General features: G+C 42.1%; 1 protein-coding gene across 1 annotated transcript in view; it reads right to left on the bottom strand.

The window, feature by feature from the left end:
* mapkap1 (MAPK associated protein 1) overlaps positions 1 to 18,413 on the bottom strand; it is a 61,152-nt gene that overhangs the window by 8,600 nt on the left and 34,139 nt on the right. Inside the window, exons 4-10 of the mRNA XM_015017900.1 lie at positions 18,007 to 18,155; positions 16,784 to 16,956; positions 16,495 to 16,671; positions 15,975 to 16,084; positions 4,467 to 4,574; positions 4,041 to 4,181; positions 292 to 417 (exon numbers count right to left, since the gene is read on the bottom strand). Of these exons, the coding sequence (XP_014873386.1) occupies positions 292 to 417; positions 4,041 to 4,181; positions 4,467 to 4,574; positions 15,975 to 16,084; positions 16,495 to 16,671; positions 16,784 to 16,956; positions 18,007 to 18,155 (984 nt within the window). The remainder of the gene's footprint in view (positions 1 to 291; positions 418 to 4,040; positions 4,182 to 4,466; positions 4,575 to 15,974; positions 16,085 to 16,494; positions 16,672 to 16,783; positions 16,957 to 18,006; positions 18,156 to 18,413) is intronic.

The following is an 18,413-nucleotide window of genomic DNA, read 5'->3' as shown; positions in this document are numbered from 1 at the left end:
GGTTTCATACTGCAGCTTTAAGAGCTTTGAATTAGCCAAAAAATTGGGAGTGAAATCAGTGTTCCACTACACAGAAATACAGTTGTGGCCTTTTAGAATCATTAGGACCCAATCATTCTACTTTGTCCTTTCCATGCCTAAAGAATGCCAAGACCTTTTCATGAGATGTGAAATCATCTTGCAGTTGTAATTACACAGTGCATTTTTAAAACATTACACAATCAGAAACTATCAATTTATAAGGATGACCAGACAGAGGCTCTCTTTAGAGAACCTCATCAGAATACTTACTGGGACTTCTCTCCTCAACAAGGTCACAGGCACAAAGGTGGTCCGAGTCGATAGAGATGGGTTTTTGCCGAATCCAAAACTTCTGACTTGTGACGGGATCGATTTCCACTTTTTCACCTGAAATGCCTGCAAAGACAGTTTTGGATGGTGAAAAATATTTAAGATTAAAAAAAAAGCTATTAGGAATGGGTTACGTGGTAAAAGCACTTATTTTTAAGTAAGCGTTAGGAGCGTAATTTATCCAAAGTATCTGCATAAAATCATAAAATCAAAATATAATGTCAAAAACTCAATTAAAAGGCCAACAACTGTAGCACCACAGAGCTAATGTGCCCTGTTGTAACATCAAATCTAATGGATCTGCAAGAGCACTGAAGAGCAATATGCAATTTGTGGCCTAGAGACAATACCACAAGACAAGATGTAAATGGTCAACTCATTCCAACATCCAAAGCCCCGACAAGCAACATAATGCACTAATGACATCTGTTCACTTTAGCTCAGCAAATAAAAACAGCCCCGTTGTATATATTTGCTTGTGCAAGACAGCATGCTGTGGACGTTGCAGATCTGCTGTGATGCAGATGCTTGTTTATATCAACAATGCAGACATGCCTGCTGCTGTGAGACTCCTGTCTGCAAACTGATCATTATGTTTGTCAAAAAGCACAGGACATTTATTGTGATTTATTGTGTCATCTGAATGTTGTACTAAAATGTTCTCTGACGTACACTTGAAAAAAGTCAACCAGTCAAAAACCAACCAGGCATGATTAAAACACTTGTAACATATCCAGACATGAGATGTGAAGGGTGATTTGAGTACAACTGGAAAGCTTTAAATAAACGGAAAATATATTAAACCAGTCCTGGACAATTACATTTATTCAAAAAGCTCTCCATGAAAATAAAGTCATGTAAAGTATAGCTGTTTAATAGTTCAAAATAAATAGACGAGTCAGCTTTCTTTTAACTTGGAGAGACTCAGGCAGTATTTGCTGATTGATGGAAGCAACATCAGGTCACTGGCTGAGCAGAGCATCTCAGGAGGGTTTGTATGTTAGCACAAACTTTCTTGTGAAATTTTGTTTTTCCCTGAAAACAAAATTAATGCATTTGTTTTCATGGGAAAACAATGACTAGCATACTCAACAGCAATGGCCTCCATGCAGAAAAACTGCATAAGACTCCATTTCTCAAGAAAAAACATGTTTGCTACAGAAGATTTGGACAAGCATGTGAAACACTAAGAGAATATAATCTAGAATAATGAGGTCAAAGCTGAACTCTTGGATGTCATTGTATAGATCATGTTTGGAGAAAACATGTTTTACACATCAAACCAAAAACAAACATTACATAAAAGGTGTAGTTTGCAGGTGAGACCATCAAAGTTGGTCAAGCTGACTACCTTCCTTAGTCTGCTATCTTCTTCCTCTACTAGTCTCCAATTTCAATTATTTGCTGTTGACTTTGTATTCTCAGTTATTTTTCTTTCCATTGAAGCTACACCCGGTGTTTTGTTTAGCTGCGATTTCTTCCTGGAGGAGGGCATTGGCAAAGATAGTGAGGCCATCATCTAATCAATCTCCCTCTCCCGCTATAAACCTTTTACTTTTTATTAACATAGAAAAAGTCTTGTAGCAGTTTGTTTCTTCTTGTGTATTCTGCTCCATCTTCTCAAACACCCAATGTGTCTTGGCAGATGGCCACCTGTATTGAACCAGGTTCTGGTTCTGCAGGTTTCTTCCTGTTAAAGAGAATTTTTCCTCTCCTCTGTTGCTACATGCATGCTCGGTATGAGGGATTGCTCTAAAGTCAGTGACAACGCAAGCAATTATTACTACATGAAGGAGTGAATGCCGGCAGTGCCAAGCGGGCACTAGAGGGAGCTATAGCTCAACCTGTAAAAGTCATAGCACCCGAAAAGCACAGCTAGGAAATACTGAATTATTTTTCAATCTAATTTAAAAATTTTAATATGTAATTATTGTGTCATTTTTCTCAAAAGACAACATTTTCAATAAAAAAAAGCAATTATTATATATCGAGTAAAAAAAAAAACTTCAGGATTTGAACTTTGCACATGCGTATTATCACTTTTGGGAAGCAATTGAGAGGAACACATAATGTGAATATGGATTGTTTTTTGCAACCAAAAGTTCCACAGATGGAATCAGAGAAGGATGAGTTTTTGGAAGCAGACTCTGACCAACAAAGAAAATATTAATCTGGATGAAGGAGAGCAACTATGCAGCTATCCTTCCACCGCTGCTGTCCAGTGTTAGCACTGTTGGACAAGAGGATCTCAGCAGAAGTCCTCAAGATGGACCAAAAATACCCGTCATGCTTGTTTGAAGTGCGATGAAGAAGTTTTAGCAAAGGCTGGCTTGATCAATACTTGGGGTTAGAATACAGTGTGAGTAAAGATGCTGTGTTTTGCTCTGCAAAAAAAGAGGACACAGATTCTGCCTAGAGCCAGTATTTACTGCTCTTGGCTCTAATAATAGGTGGAAAGCAGCTGCATCGTTAAAGAGCCATCATGAAAGCGACGGACACAAAATCCCAATGAAAGCATGCATGGAGTGAATTCAAGTTAGAAAAACAAACAAGTGGATCAAAACTTCCCAACAATAACAATAGCAGTTATTGTTGGGAAGTTATTCTCAACAATAACTGATAACTATCAGAAGTTATGAAGACTTCTAATGGTAAGTGAATGATTTCAACCTTCTTTGATTTTGTAGTGCATTCAGCATTGTGGACTGAAATTGTCTACATATACAGACACAGATGGGGAAATAGAGTGTGAATTTATTGTAACGGTTTACATACTAAACTCTCTACATACAGTAAATGTGTTATGTTTGTGTATGCTTTAACTGTATTGCAGAATACCACATTATCCGCTATCCACTTTATTGGTGACTGCTGATGTCAGTTTAGTGCACCTGTGTGTGTGTGTGTGTGTGTGTGTGTGTGTGTATGTGTTGATAACAGTAGGGAAAAAAGATCCCTCATAGCACCCTCAGTAAATTGCTTAGCCCCTTAGCACCTGCAAAAAAAATTCTAATCTGAAACCAATCTGAACAATGAACTGGACATGATGATTTGATAACTAGGATGAAATGGAATGTATGTGTGATTGAGCTGACAAGATTTTTTTTGCAGTGTCTTGAGATGACATATTGTGAATGGGCATAATAATCTGAATTGAATTAGATGATCCAGGAGAGGGGGCAGCCAAAGACCCAACCTCACAGATAAACACACACCTATACACCAAGTGTAAAGACACACAAGAAGATGCACTCTATACTCCCAGGTCCAGGTAGCGATTCCCCAGAGGGACAGCCAGCCCCCTGGTGTCCTTCTTTCTGGGATGTAGACAACTGTGTTCAATCATTCCAATTCTTTACCTGTAGCTTTAATTGAGGACTTTTTTTCAACATTTCTTTGCATGTGTAGACTACTTGAGTTGTTGCTCATATGGACAGTCCTCTACAACTATCATGTTCCACATTGTCCTGAGTGGAGACAGCCACACAGTGAGTCTGTATCATTTTCCATTAGTTTTACAAGTACTGCCTTCATCAAGAATCCTTCAGCACATCTTGTCATTATTGGTCAACGTTTCACACATTTAACTGTGGTTTTAAAACACACTTTATACACAAGAATCAGTCCAAAGTTACAAAAACTTTTTCATATCTGGAAAAGACAGCACCACCTCACTGACTAGCATGTACCTAGCTGGACATCTGTGGTGAAACGCAGCTTATGAATCAAGCTGATCTTGAAGGACTTGTAGTGGTGACTGCTCAACATGTCTTGGACTGTGGTGATGTCAATAGTAGGGTCTTCCTCAGAGCTCTCTTCACCTCTCGAACCTGTAACAGCAGCAGAATGAATAAGCCGAATTAAGAAAATAAGTCTAAATAAAACACAAGAGCTCCTGATAATAAGATCTATGCTCATTCACAAAGCCTTCACTTGTCCTTATTGAGTTTTTAGTGGGATTGCGTTTGGTCTAAACTTGCTGTATATATTGCATAGAAATGATTTGAAGAATATTTCATTCAACATTCTGGGATGGTGAATTGCCACCACAACAGTCACTGAAATGAAGTTTGCAGCAGACCTCATATTTAAACCTTCATGCCGAGTTCACTCACTGTTTTCTCTGACCAGGCAAAACTCCAGGGTGTTCTGGCTTTCTAGAGTAGAATCCAGGTCGACTGCAACATTCGGTTCCATCTGCTTCTCCAGACGATACATGGGCCCTGTGGGAGAATCAAGGGGTCACTTTCATTTACCATTCAGTTCCTTGTAGTTGTTCACAGTCTGTAAATCAGTTGTCAGGGAATTTTTCTTGATGATTTGCATTAACTGTAAGGTCAGATTCATATATAGTGAGGTATCCAATTTTGGAGTTTTTACAATGTATACATTAACTGATTATTTCAAGTTTAAATGTCAGTGCAGAGGAAGCAAAGACCATGTCTTTAGTACTTGTTAAGAAAATAAATTTAAAATAAGCTAGTTTTAAAACTTAACATGTCTTGATTCAAATAGCCTAATTGTGGTTTTAAAATCAGTAATGTATTCTGGCCTATTGACCTTTATATTACTTGTAGTTGTAGCAGATGGTTTGCTAGGATTGTTTGAACTGCCTTTTGTCTGTGTGGGAAAACAATACAGTAGAAGTTCTAGCTTTTCACACTCATCTGTGAAAAGCCGTAAACACAGCAGGAGTTCCTGGCTTGAGAGAGGGTCAGAGATAGCTCCTGGTTGGATGAGCAAAGATACGCCTTATTTGAATAAATTAAAGGTAAGAATACGCCTTTACTATAAAACTTTCTACACAGAAGTAACAAATTAGATTTGCTCTTGCAATTCTCCAAAGACGTCTTTGGACGTCTTTGCTTTTCTTTCTTTCTTTCCTTCTTCTTCTTTCCATTTATGTCAGGTAAACGAATGTATGTCTCTGTTGTTCTGCAGTTTCTATTGTAATTTTATGCGTTGTCTTCTATTGGATTAAACTGCAATTCTGTGACGTCAACACGCATTGCTGTTTTCTTCTGAGTGACTACACGTGGCCGTCGTGAGAGGACCCGGGATCATAAAGGAAGAGAGACAAACTTTTTCCAAAATTAATTAATTTATAGAAATCTTCCTTAACATACTCAATGGAGAAGTGTTCTCTAAAATGACTAATCCTGCCTCTACATGCCAAATCAATGCGAGCCACCCGAGTAGCCTGACGGTATGAGGAAGCAATGATTGATGACAAATGGTTGGCCTCAGAACTAAAGAGGATACATGTGGAACTCACATGTTCTCCACAACAACTGACTAGATGTTTTTGCCGAAGACAGCAGAGAACGATCAGATTTTTAAGGGTGGACAACAGCCAAACACAACAACTTTTGTGTGGGTTGTTATGAATTGAAAAATAGACTTACGTGCATTACACACATAAAATGAATGAAAATGTCTAAGAAATTATGCATGCTTCATTTAAGACCGACATAACCAAGTTCCACTCTACACCTACTGTAGTCCTGAGAGAACAGCTGCCTGGGAGCTCACACCTACCCAGCTTCAACAAGGATCCTCTATAGGCACTTTTCCACTAGCCCGCCTCTAACCAATTTGGTCCTAGTCAGTACCGATCAGAGTCATTTTCCATTAGCAAATCCGGTGCTGCTCTGCCCAGCTGTTCTCATGTATTGATGTAGTACTAGCCACACCGAGCTGAGAACAGCACCAAACCAATTTGAGTTGGTTTGGTCTGATGACCTCACATCAAACTCCAAAACAACATTATAGTTTAGCTGTGAACAGCAGACATGCCGTTTGCTATCAGAGAGCTGCTCAGTCTGGAGGAACATTTATGAATTTAATCACAGGCAGAGCCAGGAACACATGCAGAAAGTTTTGGAATGACTGTGATTTAACAGCGCCATAGCAGCTCGTCTCTCTGAAGAACAGGCAGCAATAAAAAAAAAAAAAAGAGAGAAACGTTGCTGTGGTCAGTTCTGTCAGAGCTGTAATTTTGCACAGACAGTGTGAAACACCGTAACTACATAATATTAGCTAGTGATGTAAAATTTATTTTTCCTTTGGATTCTTTTTTAAACAAACTTCATGCGGTTTACATCTTTTGAGTGCGATCTAAAAGGTTGCACACAAAGAAAATGTAATCATATTTATATGTATAGTGAAATAATCAGCTGATATGAGTCTTTATACTTTCTTTTTTTAATCTTTAATGATTCTCAAGGAAGTATCATTTACATGACTTTAGGCCTCTACATCACAAAACTAACTTCGACATTTGAAATAAGGTGGACAAGTAGACCATTGCATGATAACAGTCAAAACAAAAATGCAACTTCAATTCCCTGAGAAAGATTATAAAGCGAGGAGTAAAAGAGTGTGAAAGAAGAAACAAAAGAAAAGAAAAAATTAAGTTAAAAGTGTAAAAAGCAATTCACAAAAAATAATACACCAACAAAAAACATAGTATAAAATAATTATGAAGTATGGCTATCATAAGAGAGTGGATTGTCAAGGAAATTTCATCAAGTTTGATCTCTAAAAATGAAATCAGTTTTACATAGTCTACCCAAATCTGCCACCACTGACAGAATTGTTCAGTCCTGTGATTGAGAGGCTGTTCTTTTTCAGTTTTATACATGTTAAATGTTATGTCGATCCAGTCATCCACAGTTGGTTTGTCTTGTGATAACCACTTTCTTCTAATTTTTTTCTTACTTGCTGTTAATAAAATAGTCATCAGATTTTTGTTTGTTTTGGAAGCTTCTTGAGAAATTATGCCAAAATACATAAGATTGATCTCCAAAGGAATGTTCTGCTTGAAAATATCTTGTAAGGCACTATTAATCTCTTTCCAGTAATTTTTTATAATTGGGCAGTCCCAGAAGACATGATAATGGTTTGCATTTTGATTTCTACATTTTCTCCAACATGCAGGAGTATTTCCATCATAGTGGCATTTCTGAGCAGGTGTAATTAAGAATCTTACCAGATTTTTCCATCCAAATTCTTCCCATTGTAAAAATTTATTATATGTCCACATTATTGCCCATATTGCTCTGTCATTGTTAAATTGCCCTCTCTTTCCCAACTTGCTTTGATATGTAGGGTTGAAATGTTTTTGAGATCTATTAAGTTTTTATAGAAAAGTGAAATAATTTTCCCTTTAATTTTTGATTTATAGGCATTAATAAAAAAATCCATTAGGTTTATATTCTTGTCAGTAATTGGCTTAATTTTTAAGTTTACAGATAAGAAATTTTATTAATATTGATAAAAGTCCTGTTTGTCCAGATAATATTTTCTCTTGAGTGTTTTGAAATCACCTAAGACATTGTTGTTCACTATTGTGCACAGAGCAGTGATTCCTTTGGATGTCCAGTTCTTAAACCTGGCGTCCAGTTTGTTTGGTGTCAAGTCTGAGTCATATGCAATCCATTTTATGACTGCCAGGTCGTTTTCTAGTGCAGTTTCTTTACAATGGTTTTCCACACTCTAAGGGTTGTTTTCATCCACCGGTTATCTTATTTATGAAACTTTGTAGATTTGCATCAGCCAGAGTTGCCTGTACAGGAATGGGTGTCGCCTTTGTTTCAATAGTTTTCCATTGAGCATTATATTTTGAGTCGCACCAGTATATCAGTGTTCTTGCTTGTGCTGCTAAATAATAATCTCTAAGGGAAGGCAACCCCCAACCTCCCATTTTCTTTTTCAGTTATAAGATCTTATATCCAATTCTAGGTCTTTTACCCTGCCAAATATATGTTGATAATAGTTTGTCCCATTCATTAAGAACCTTTTGATTTATTTCAATTGGTAAAGTTTGGTATAAATATAACAGTCTGAGCAGTATGTTCATCTTAATTGAGTCACTTCTTGAGCTAAAACTTAGAAAAGGAGTGAGATTCCATCTTGTGATATCCTCTAATTCAGGGGTGCCCAATATGTCGATCGCGATCGACCAGTCGATCGCGGAAGGTTTTGAGTTGATCTCGGCAGATGACAATCTGAACGCCTCCAGGACGCTGAGACCAGCAATTCCTCTTCTGACGGGCTTATCAAAAATATTCACTAAGATCCTAAACGTTTGTAGCTTCATTAAAAAAGAATAAGTATAAAAAAAATCAATGAGACGTGTTAAAATTAATAATCTCAGTAATTATTGTTTGAACAAGGTGTTGCGCAATTCAGTGCGTTTCGGTCCCATTAACAGAAAAAAAAAGGGGAAAAAAGGCGACTCAAAGACCGACTGACGAGCAGAGCAGGAGGTTAAATTAGCTACTCAACCAGCGCTGTGTCCATGAGAGGCTTATTAATAATCGAGGAATAAATATCAAGCCTGGAAACGTGATATTGCAACGAACTGAATGTTGTGTTTTTGACATAATCTCTGCTCGGCTTGCGGGGCGCAGGCGGTTGCCACGGCAACAGGTGTGCTTAAACTACAAAGAGACAGAAAGTACAAAGGTAGGAGTAGTTTTGATTTGATCATCTGTTCGGGTTGTTTTACCTTTGTTTACCTTTGCTGTGGCTCATTAGACCCACTGTAGTTTCTGAATGTTCAATAAACGACAAAACTTGGACTAATTACCTCGTTCTTTGTGAGTATACGTCACAACAAACATCAAATTGGACAAATATATTTCATTGAGTTTTAACTAATTCTACAGCGACAATTATGTGAAATTAAATTAATTATATCCCAATTTCCGAAGATTTGCCTTTACCTTTTCTGGGCTCTTTGGTTAGTTTCTCATACTGAGGTCATCAAACCAAAGTTCAGATCCACCATGACTGACCGACACCTGCTGGTTTGCAACCAGCTTCTGACTGAGAAACCAGTAACCTGCTCCCAGTGTCAGAATCTCACTGAGGAAAAAACTGGATTAGTTTTTCTGTCACTTTATTATTTCTGCTATAACTGATGCATATTCGCATATAAAATAAGTCAATAGAGTTTAATTTGCAATTTTTATGTCTTTGTGTCATGAGGTAGATCTCAGGTGGCTGTTGAGAGAAAAAGTAGATCTTGCTCTCAAAAAGTATGGGCGCCCCTGCTCTAATTCTTTTTCGCATGGGAACATAATTATATTCGAATAGTTTTTCGAGGTCCTTTGGTATAGTTATGCCTAGATATTTAAAATGGTCAGTGTGCCAAGCTAAGGGGTACCTGTTTTGGATTGCCTGCGGTGGAGTATAATAATAAGACAGCAATTGAGTTTTGTTAATATTAATTTTGTACTCTGATAATTGACCAAATTGTTTGAATAATTGCATCAAAACTGGAAGAGAGAAGGTCGGTTGTTCTACATAAATTAATATATTGTCTGCATAACAAGCCAATTTATGTTCTATCCCTTTAGTAATTATTCCTTTAATATCCTTATTTTGTCTTATCGATTGGACTAGTGGTTCTAAATATAATGCAAAAAGTAACGGTGACCACGCACACCCTTGTCTTGACCCTCTTTCTAAAGTAATTCTGTCTGATAAATGTCCATTAACTTTAATTCTCGTTGTGGGACTATTATATAACGCCTGTATTGTTTTTATTATTGTACTATGTAGTCTAAATTTATGTAAAACCCTGAAGAGAAAATTCCAGTTAACTGAACCAAATGCTTTTTCCCCCATCTATACTGATAATGGCTTTCAGTTTACTCTTTTGTATGTGATCTATAACATGTAGAGTCCTTCTTATATTGTCCTGTGTTTGACGTCGTATGAAACCAGTTTGATCGTTATATTAGGGAAGGGAGAAATTCTTCCAATCGTCTGGCCATGATGGAAGTAAAAAGTCGATAATCAATATTTAAAATCTCCAGGGTGTATTTAAGTAATTTATTCACAAAATCTCTCATCGATGATCCTTCCGCTCCCTCTGGCACGTTGTATATCCGGATGTTCTATTTCATCCCTACTGACCGCCTACTTAAAGCACTGAATGATCACTCTTGCGCATGCACAGGTCGAGAATCTTATACCAACATGGTCACGTGTGACCCCCGGTGACACCGGTAAATCTATATAGTCACGTGACAATGACAGCTCAGTCCCTTTTCATCTTCTCGCGTACAGGTTGAATAGGTGGTAAGAATTTAATTGTTGCTTGTCGCTGGTAGCCTCAAGATTACGGTCGGAGCTGTGAGGATTTTCTCCCCATCCAGAGGCTGTGCAAGCTCTACATTGATGCAACTTTGTTCTTCGATTGGTAAGTTGTTTTTCTCTTTTTTAATCGATGGGAGCGGCTTTCAAGGTGCCAGCCAGCCTGTGAAGCATATGGCTCCTGAGGCTATGGAACCTGCATGTAAGAGAACCAAGAAGAGCTCCAGGGATTCTGAGGGCCTATCTGGGCAGGTGGCCCATCTTTCTTCTGAGTTGGAGCAGATGAAAGCACTGCTCGAGTCCCTTAGAGACGGTGGTGGCTTGCATATGGTCGACAGCTAGTTCGCATATCTCTTCCTGCTCTCAGTCGGAAGAGGATGATTCGATAGTGGGCGCTTTGAGAACTGCTGGATGCTCCACAGAGCCAGCCTGATGCTTCTAGTGCTTTCTTTCGGCGTCCTACTACTAGGTCATCCTTCTACTAGGTCATCCTTCTACTAGGTCGTCCTTTATGGTTCCCCCATCTGCCGACTATGTGAAGGACGTTCATGCCTGTTGGGCAGACTTTAGGGCCTTTTCACGGCCAACCTCTGATAGCAGGGCCCTGGCGGCCATGCAGGATGCGCACAAATTTGGCTTGGGTCATATGCCTTCTGTCGAACCTGCCATAGCATCCCTCATTGTGGCTCCAGATGAGGTTCTGAGAGCTAATGCTAGGTGTCCTCGTCCTCAGTGTCGTGTGACTGATGATCTGCTCTGTAGAGCTTATGACTCGGGGGTTCGATTGGGGGCGACTCGGTAATTCATTGTTGCATTTATTACTGGGTCTCTCAGCCTTTCTGGAGGGTTTGGCGATTGATGCGCCTACTCAAGGTTTGATGGACGCATCTCTTCATGCATTTGCTCTTTTGTCTAGGGAAATTGGCCATGTCCTGCCTATACTTATCCAGGCACGACGCCAGGTCTGGCTGGCACAGTCTCCTCTTACTAAAGCCTGTAGAAGGAACTTGATGAGTCTTCCAGTGGTTCCTGGGGAGTTGTCTGGCTCTGCTGCACTTGCAGCCTTGGAGCGGGCGGCCCAGGCTTCTCATACCAGGCAGCAGTTGGCCGGCCTTCATCGCAGGCGATTGCAGTGCCCTGCTGGGAGTGCCTCTGCGTCGTTTTCACGCACTTATCCAGCCCCGTCTACACCCTCCGTGTGGCAGCCGCGGCCTGCTGAGGGCCTCCTCCTGGCCAGTGGGATGTTTCCAGGGGTCAGGCTCACATCGCTTCTCAACCCCGGCAGTCCACTCGGCAACCCTCCTGCCCTCTTAGGGGTAGGGGGGTTCGGAAATGATACTGAGCTGGCGGTGGGACACTTTACCCCGGACCAGCTCAGTTGCTGGACCACTCTCGTTCCCGATCCATGGGTGGTGTCTACACTGACTCGGGGTTACACGCTACAGTTCCGCCACCGTCCTCCTGTTCCTGGTCGAGTCAGGATGACAGTGATTCACGACCAGGTAAAGGCTCAGGCTCTGAGCCAAGAGATAGACGCCCTTCTGGCCAAGGGCGCCTGTCGACCCCCTGCGGGATCCAGGGGGCTTTTACTCAAAGTATTTTTTAGTCCCAAAAAAGACTGGCGGACTCCGCCCAATTTTGGACCTGAGAGGTCTCAATGTGTTTTTGAAGACTATCCCATTCCACATGTTGAGCATCAGTGATGTGCTTCAGACAATCTCCACCGGCAACTGGTTCACCTTGGTCGACTTGAAGGACGCCTACTTTCATGTTCTGATTGCACCACACCATTTGCAGTTTCTCCGCTTTGCATTTCAGGGCAAGCATTTTCAGTTCAGAGTTCTTCCATTCGGCCTCTCTCTGTCCCCGCGTGTATTCACTCGATGCGTGGCTGCAGCCCTGTCTCCTCTGCAGGCCAAGGGGTTGAAGGTCCTGCCTTACTTGGACGATTGGCTAATCTGTGCGCCCACAGAAGCTCAGGCGGCGGCGGACACACACCTTGCTCAGTCACGTAGACTTGTTGGGTCTTCGTGTGAACTGGCAGAAGAGCAACTTGGTTCCATCTCAGCAGGTCACCTTTCTTGGGATCACGATGGACTCCCTCACTATGACTGCTCGCCCATCGCCCCAGCGTGTCGAGGGCATTCTTCAAATGCTGCCCTCCTTTCTACCTGGCCGCGCACCCCCCTTTATTGCTTACCTTCATCTGTTGGGCAAGCTGACTGCTGCTGCTACAGGAGTACCCCTGGGATTGCTGTCTCTGCGACCGCTACAGATGTGGCTCAACAGTCTAAGGCTACGCCCATCTTGTACGCTGCACCGCCGCAGGAAACTGCTGGTGTCCAAATCAATGCCTCGCGTCTCTGGCTCACAGAATGCGGGGCATCGTGGCAGCGACAGATCACCCGGGGGACATGGTCTCCGCGGGAAAAACTGCACCACATCAACGCCTTGGAGTTGGAGGCTGTGCAGCGGGTGTTGCGACACTTCCTTCCGGGCCTGCGCGGAAGGCATGTCCTGGTGCGGTCGGACAATATTTCGGTGGTTTTTCATATCAACCATCAGGGGAAGACACGGTTGATAACATTGCTGAGGCTGACCCAGAAGCTCTTGACCTGGGCAGCCCCTCAGGCTCCTGTTCCTGGTCGAGTTCCTGGTCGAGCCTCAGGCTGGCTTTTTGCCAGCCTGAGGGGCTGCCCAGGTCACTCCCCCTGAGGGCTGGCAAAAAGCCAGCCTGAGGGCGGCCCACATTCCAGGGGTGCAGAATGGGCCGGCCGATATTCTGTCTTGGGGACGCCCACCAACGGGGGAGTGGAGGCTCCACCCGGAGGTAGTGGGGGTCATTTGGGAGAAATACGGCATAGCAGCTGTGGACCTGTTTGCGTCCCGAGAGACAACACATTGTCCGCTTTGGTTCTCCCTGGCAGACAGTGCCAGTCCTCTGGGTCAGGATGCACTGGCACACGAATGGCCAAGAGTGCTGCTCTATGCTTTTCTGCCGCTTCCCCTGATAGGCCCAACACTCCTGAGAGTCCTTCAGGAGGGGCATCAGGTCCTTCTAGTGGCCCCCTTATGGCCGGGGAGAACCTGGTTTCCACTGCTGCACAGGCTCTGTTGCAGCTCTCCAATGCCTCTTCCCCTCCGGAAGGACCTTCTGTCACAGCTGGGGGGTCGGATCCTGCATCCCAATCCCAGTCGCCTCCAGCTCTGGGTGTGGCCGCTACGAGGCCCAGCATCTCCTTCTCGGAGTATGACGGAGACGTTGGGCATACAATGACTAACAATGACTAACGCCAGGGCCCCTTCAACACGACTGGCGTACACTCATAAGTGGAATGTTTTTAGCAGTTGGTGTCATGCTAGACATGAGGATCCTGTACACTGTTCTATTTTGGTTATTTTAACCTTCCTTCAAGCACTGCTTTCTCAGGGTCGGTCTCCGTCCACTCTGAAGGTTTATGTGGCTGCCATCTCTTGTTGGCATGTGGTGGTGAATGGAGAGACAATAGGCCGTCACAAAGACCTTTCTTTGTTTCTGAGGGGTGCCTGGCGCTTGCACCCTCCCTTGCGCCCTGTCGTACCTGTGTGGGACCTCTCTCTCGTCCTCACTGCGCTGCGATCTCCCCCATTTGAGCCCTTGGCAGGGGTGAGCATTGACTATTTGTCAAAAAAGACTGCCTTTCTCCTTGCCATGGCTTCGGCGAAGCGGGTGGGTGAACTACATGCGCTGTCTGTTCACGAGTCCTGTTGCCGTTGGAACCCAGCTGGCTCTGGCGTTACTCTTTGGCCTGACGTGGCATTTCTTCTGAAGGTGGCCTCATCTGCGAGCCACTCTGTGCCCCTCCAGCTTGCTTGCTTTGACACAGATAGGCCAGATGAGCCTCTCTGCCCTGTTCGGGCACTGGAAGCGTATATCAGACTCACAGCTTCTCTGCGGCAGTCTAGTCTGTTTGTTTGCTATGCAGGGCCCCGCAAGGGGAAGACCCTTTCCAAACAGCGTCTTGCACAATCGGATATGGTGGAACAAGCATACGTTCTACAGGGTCACCAACCTCCTGCTGGTGTACGGTGCCATTCCACCAGGAGCATTAGTGCATCATCGGCCACTATGACTGGGGTCACTCTGGAGGCTATCTGTGCAGCAGCCTCCTGGTCATCTCCAAATACTTTTGCTAGGTTTTACAGGGTTAACCTGGCTGCCTTTCACCCACTGGAGGGGATCCTGTCCCAGCATTCATCATCATCCCAGTGAGGTGGGTATGTTTTGGGATTGTTTCTTTTCTGTGTGTGATTCCTCAGGACTCTGTTGGTAATCGTCATCCAGTGCTTTAAGTACCACCTCTGGCGGTCAATAGGGATGAAATAGAATGAAAGTTACGACTGTAACTATGGTTCTATGAATCCCGGATGACCGCCAGAGCGTTCAGTCCCTCAGAATCATCGTGTTTCGCGAGAAGATTAAGGGACTGAGCTGTCATTGTCACGTGACTATATAGATTTACCGGTGTCACCGGGGGTCACACGTGATCATGTTGGTATAAGATTCTCGACTTGTGCATGCGCAAGAGTGATCATTCAGTGCTTTAAGTACCACCTCTGGCGGTCATCCGGGATTCATAGAACCATAGTTACAGTCGTAACTTTCGTTTTCTCTTTGTAATCTCCCCTCCTGGTCAAGAAGTTTTTCTTGTTGTTGGCTTATCAGTTCGGAAATCTTGCTCAATATCTGCTCCATGTTCTGTTCCCGCTCCTCCATCAACTCGGTCCCCCGTCTCCTTACTTTTTTGGTGTACGTTGATGAGTTCTGACTTAATGTCATCCAGCTGTTGTTTCATATCTTTTCGGAAATCCCGTAACTCCCCCAGAATTTGTGCTAGCCCTGTCTCGTCAGTGGAAAGCGGATTAGCATTAGCTTCGTCGAGGTGCTGATGTGTTGGTGAGCTACCTGCCATCTTTCGTTCATGTGCCAATTCTTCGTTCATGGTTTTCTTATTCCCATCCCTTTTCCCCATTCTAGACCCCCTTACAGACTCCATTTTACTCATTTTTTGTTATATTTGGCAAGTAATGGGGGTCAAATTAAGATTTACCGGAGAAGCAGTCAGCTCAAGCAACCATCTCGGAAGGTGACGTCACCGGAACCCTCGAGTCTTTATACTTTCTATTAAACAGGATTAAATGTCTGGGTTTATTTGAGTCCATCGGAACCAAAATCTCGAAAACCAGAAACCAATACTGAATGTAGCTGCACACATCAGCAGAGTTGACCACATCTGCTGCTGCTCACAATCTACCCACTACAGTGAGGAACAGAGCGCATAATGGAGACGCTAATTACTGGGGTAGAACCGGACCACACATTAACCGGTTAGAGTGGGACTTGCCAGTGGGAAAGAGTTTTTTGTGGTTACATTTTTTTTAAAATATAGCCCCAAAACAACCATAGTATCATAACGACCAAAAACAAACACTACGCACATCACACCAAGAACTGTGAGCGACCAAAACATCATTACCTGACCCTTTCTGTGAACCCTTTCTCTTCTTGAGTGCTTTTTGGAGAATCTCCTTCATGGTTACCTTCAGACTATCCACAGGAATTAAAGAGAAACCATGAGCAGCATTTCTAAAAAGAAAAAGAGAGAAACAGTCAGATATGGATAGTCCAACTATAAATGCACAGCAAAAGTTTCAAAGCCTGAAAATGGCATCATTATTCTGTGTTAGAACAAACAAATGATGATTAATAACATAATTTGTTTATTCTAAAACACAACGTTAGTTAATAATCAATTTTATTTTTAATTCACTTCTAATATTAAATTGAGATCTCAAAGGACACATTCACACACTGATAATGGATAGTAGGAACAGCTGCCCTTTGGCAGTCTGACAGAAGCCAGGCTGCCATTTTGTGCCATTGGTCCTTCTGACCAACATCAGCAGGCAAGGTGCATGAAGTGTCTTGCCCAGTGACAAATAACCAGACTGGGTGGAGCGCCTTATAATATTGCTTATGCACATTTTCATACTTACATTCTGACAAACAGTGACTGTCTAGAAGTCAAGCCAGGTGAAGAGTATTTCTCCACCAATGCTAGTGTGCTAAAGCCAAACTTGTGGATTGGCTCATTGGAATCAAGTGGTGGGAAGTCCGTATCCACCTCACCATCATCCTCAGCAATGTGAAGGCAGTAGGCCTCCACATTCTCACTGTAAGCAAAATAACAGTGTGAGTGCTCTATATAACAACATAGGTGGACGGGAAACACCGTTAATGAAGAGCTTCAACATAAAATTGTATTTGGAATTTGTTTGTACTCACCTGAGTTTGGGTTCTCGTCCCTCGCTTGTGTACTGCCAGCAGATGAGTCCAATGAGGTCGTGAACACGAGCGTTTGCAATGGTGACCACTGTCATCGGATGCATTTTCTCCTGAGTCATCTGCATTGAGAGGTAGACATCTATCTTCTTGGTAGCCGTGGTACCAATGTGACCCTTGAGATAAAGAAAGAAAAGACTTTACATTAGGGGTGCACCGATATATCGGCCAGCCGATTTATCGGTGCCGATTTCCTTAATATTGGGAGATCGGTGATCGGCCGATTTTTACATGTGAAGCCGATCTTATCCACTGATGTTATCAACCTCGGCAAAGGTCTAAAAATCAACCACTGTGCTTCTCTTTTCTCCCATGAGAAAGGTTTGACTGACAAACTGGCCGACCAGGTCATGTCTGCACATTTACAATTAACAATAGTCATCCCATTGTTTTCAATTCAGTAACCTTCTTGATATATTGAGCAACATTTCAAACAAAAAATGGTATTGACCAAAATTGGAATCAGTAAGTTTGGCTTTTTAAAAGATTGGTAATCGGCGACCGGGCAGAAAACTGCAATCGGTGCACCCCTACTTTACATAGGCGATGCTGAAAGAAAATATCAAAATTTTGTATTTATGTAATATCTCTCTTGCAGCATGAAATGTTTTAAAAGAAAATGGCAAACTTTGCTTCAAGGGAGTTACTAAATAAATACAATATTTTGATATTTAGCTCACCACCATCAGCATGTGAATGACTGAATGTACTGTGAAGCGCTTTGGGGTCCTCTTAACTTGATACAGCGCTATTCAAGTACAGAGCATTTACCATTTTAATGAAATACAACATCAACATTTTGTTTCTAAATATAACTGAATGAAGAGCATAAGTTACAGATAATGAGTCGGTGTACCATAACTTGTTAAAAACTGGTACAGCTTAAAAACAAGTTTCACATATCAAATTTTTAGAACTTTGACAAAATACTTATTGATAAACATTTGAAAAATAGTACTAGATTCCATAGCACCGTCATGTTCTTCATTTTACATTAAACAAAGATGTGCATTTTATTTCTACAAATAATTACATTAGCAGTACATAAAATGAATTTAATAAGGTGAATAGATGTCATTATTTGGCAGTGATCAAGGCTTCATCGAGTTTCATCACTAACACATACCAAAGCCCTTCAATCAATCCATGACTCTTCATGAGCTTACCTTGCCATCAAATTTAGAGTATTCATTAAAAGGGTTGTTGAGCTGCTGTGGACACTGTTCCAGCCGTAGTGATAAGGTGGATTTGACCCCGGCTGTTCGTGGCCTGTCTTTGTAGTCCCGCTTTTCAAACAGAGACCCCAAATCTTCCGCTGGGCAGAAAACAAGAAAGCAACAAAATTTGGAACACAAAAGAAAAATATAGCAAGAAAGTCATTGAGTTGGCAACATTGGGGTGATTATTGTCAAATGCAAACCTACAAGCATGAACTGGTGGGCTGGCAAGTAAGTAAAGTTCAATTATGTGCTTTTCACAGACATAAAATCACAAAGCGTAGTACAATAAAAATCAACCTTAAACTATGCAAAGCATAAAACAAACATAGCAAACAATAAAATCATGACATAAA

Source organism: Poecilia latipinna, unplaced genomic scaffold, assembly GCF_001443285.1.
Source record: "Poecilia latipinna isolate Pla-1442-1.1 unplaced genomic scaffold, P_latipinna-1.0 Scaffold2206, whole genome shotgun sequence".
Lineage (NCBI taxonomy): Eukaryota > Metazoa > Chordata > Actinopteri > Cyprinodontiformes > Poeciliidae > Poecilia > Poecilia latipinna.
The sequence above is the reverse complement of the archived record's forward strand: the minus strand, read 5'-3'. Positions and strand labels throughout refer to the sequence as shown.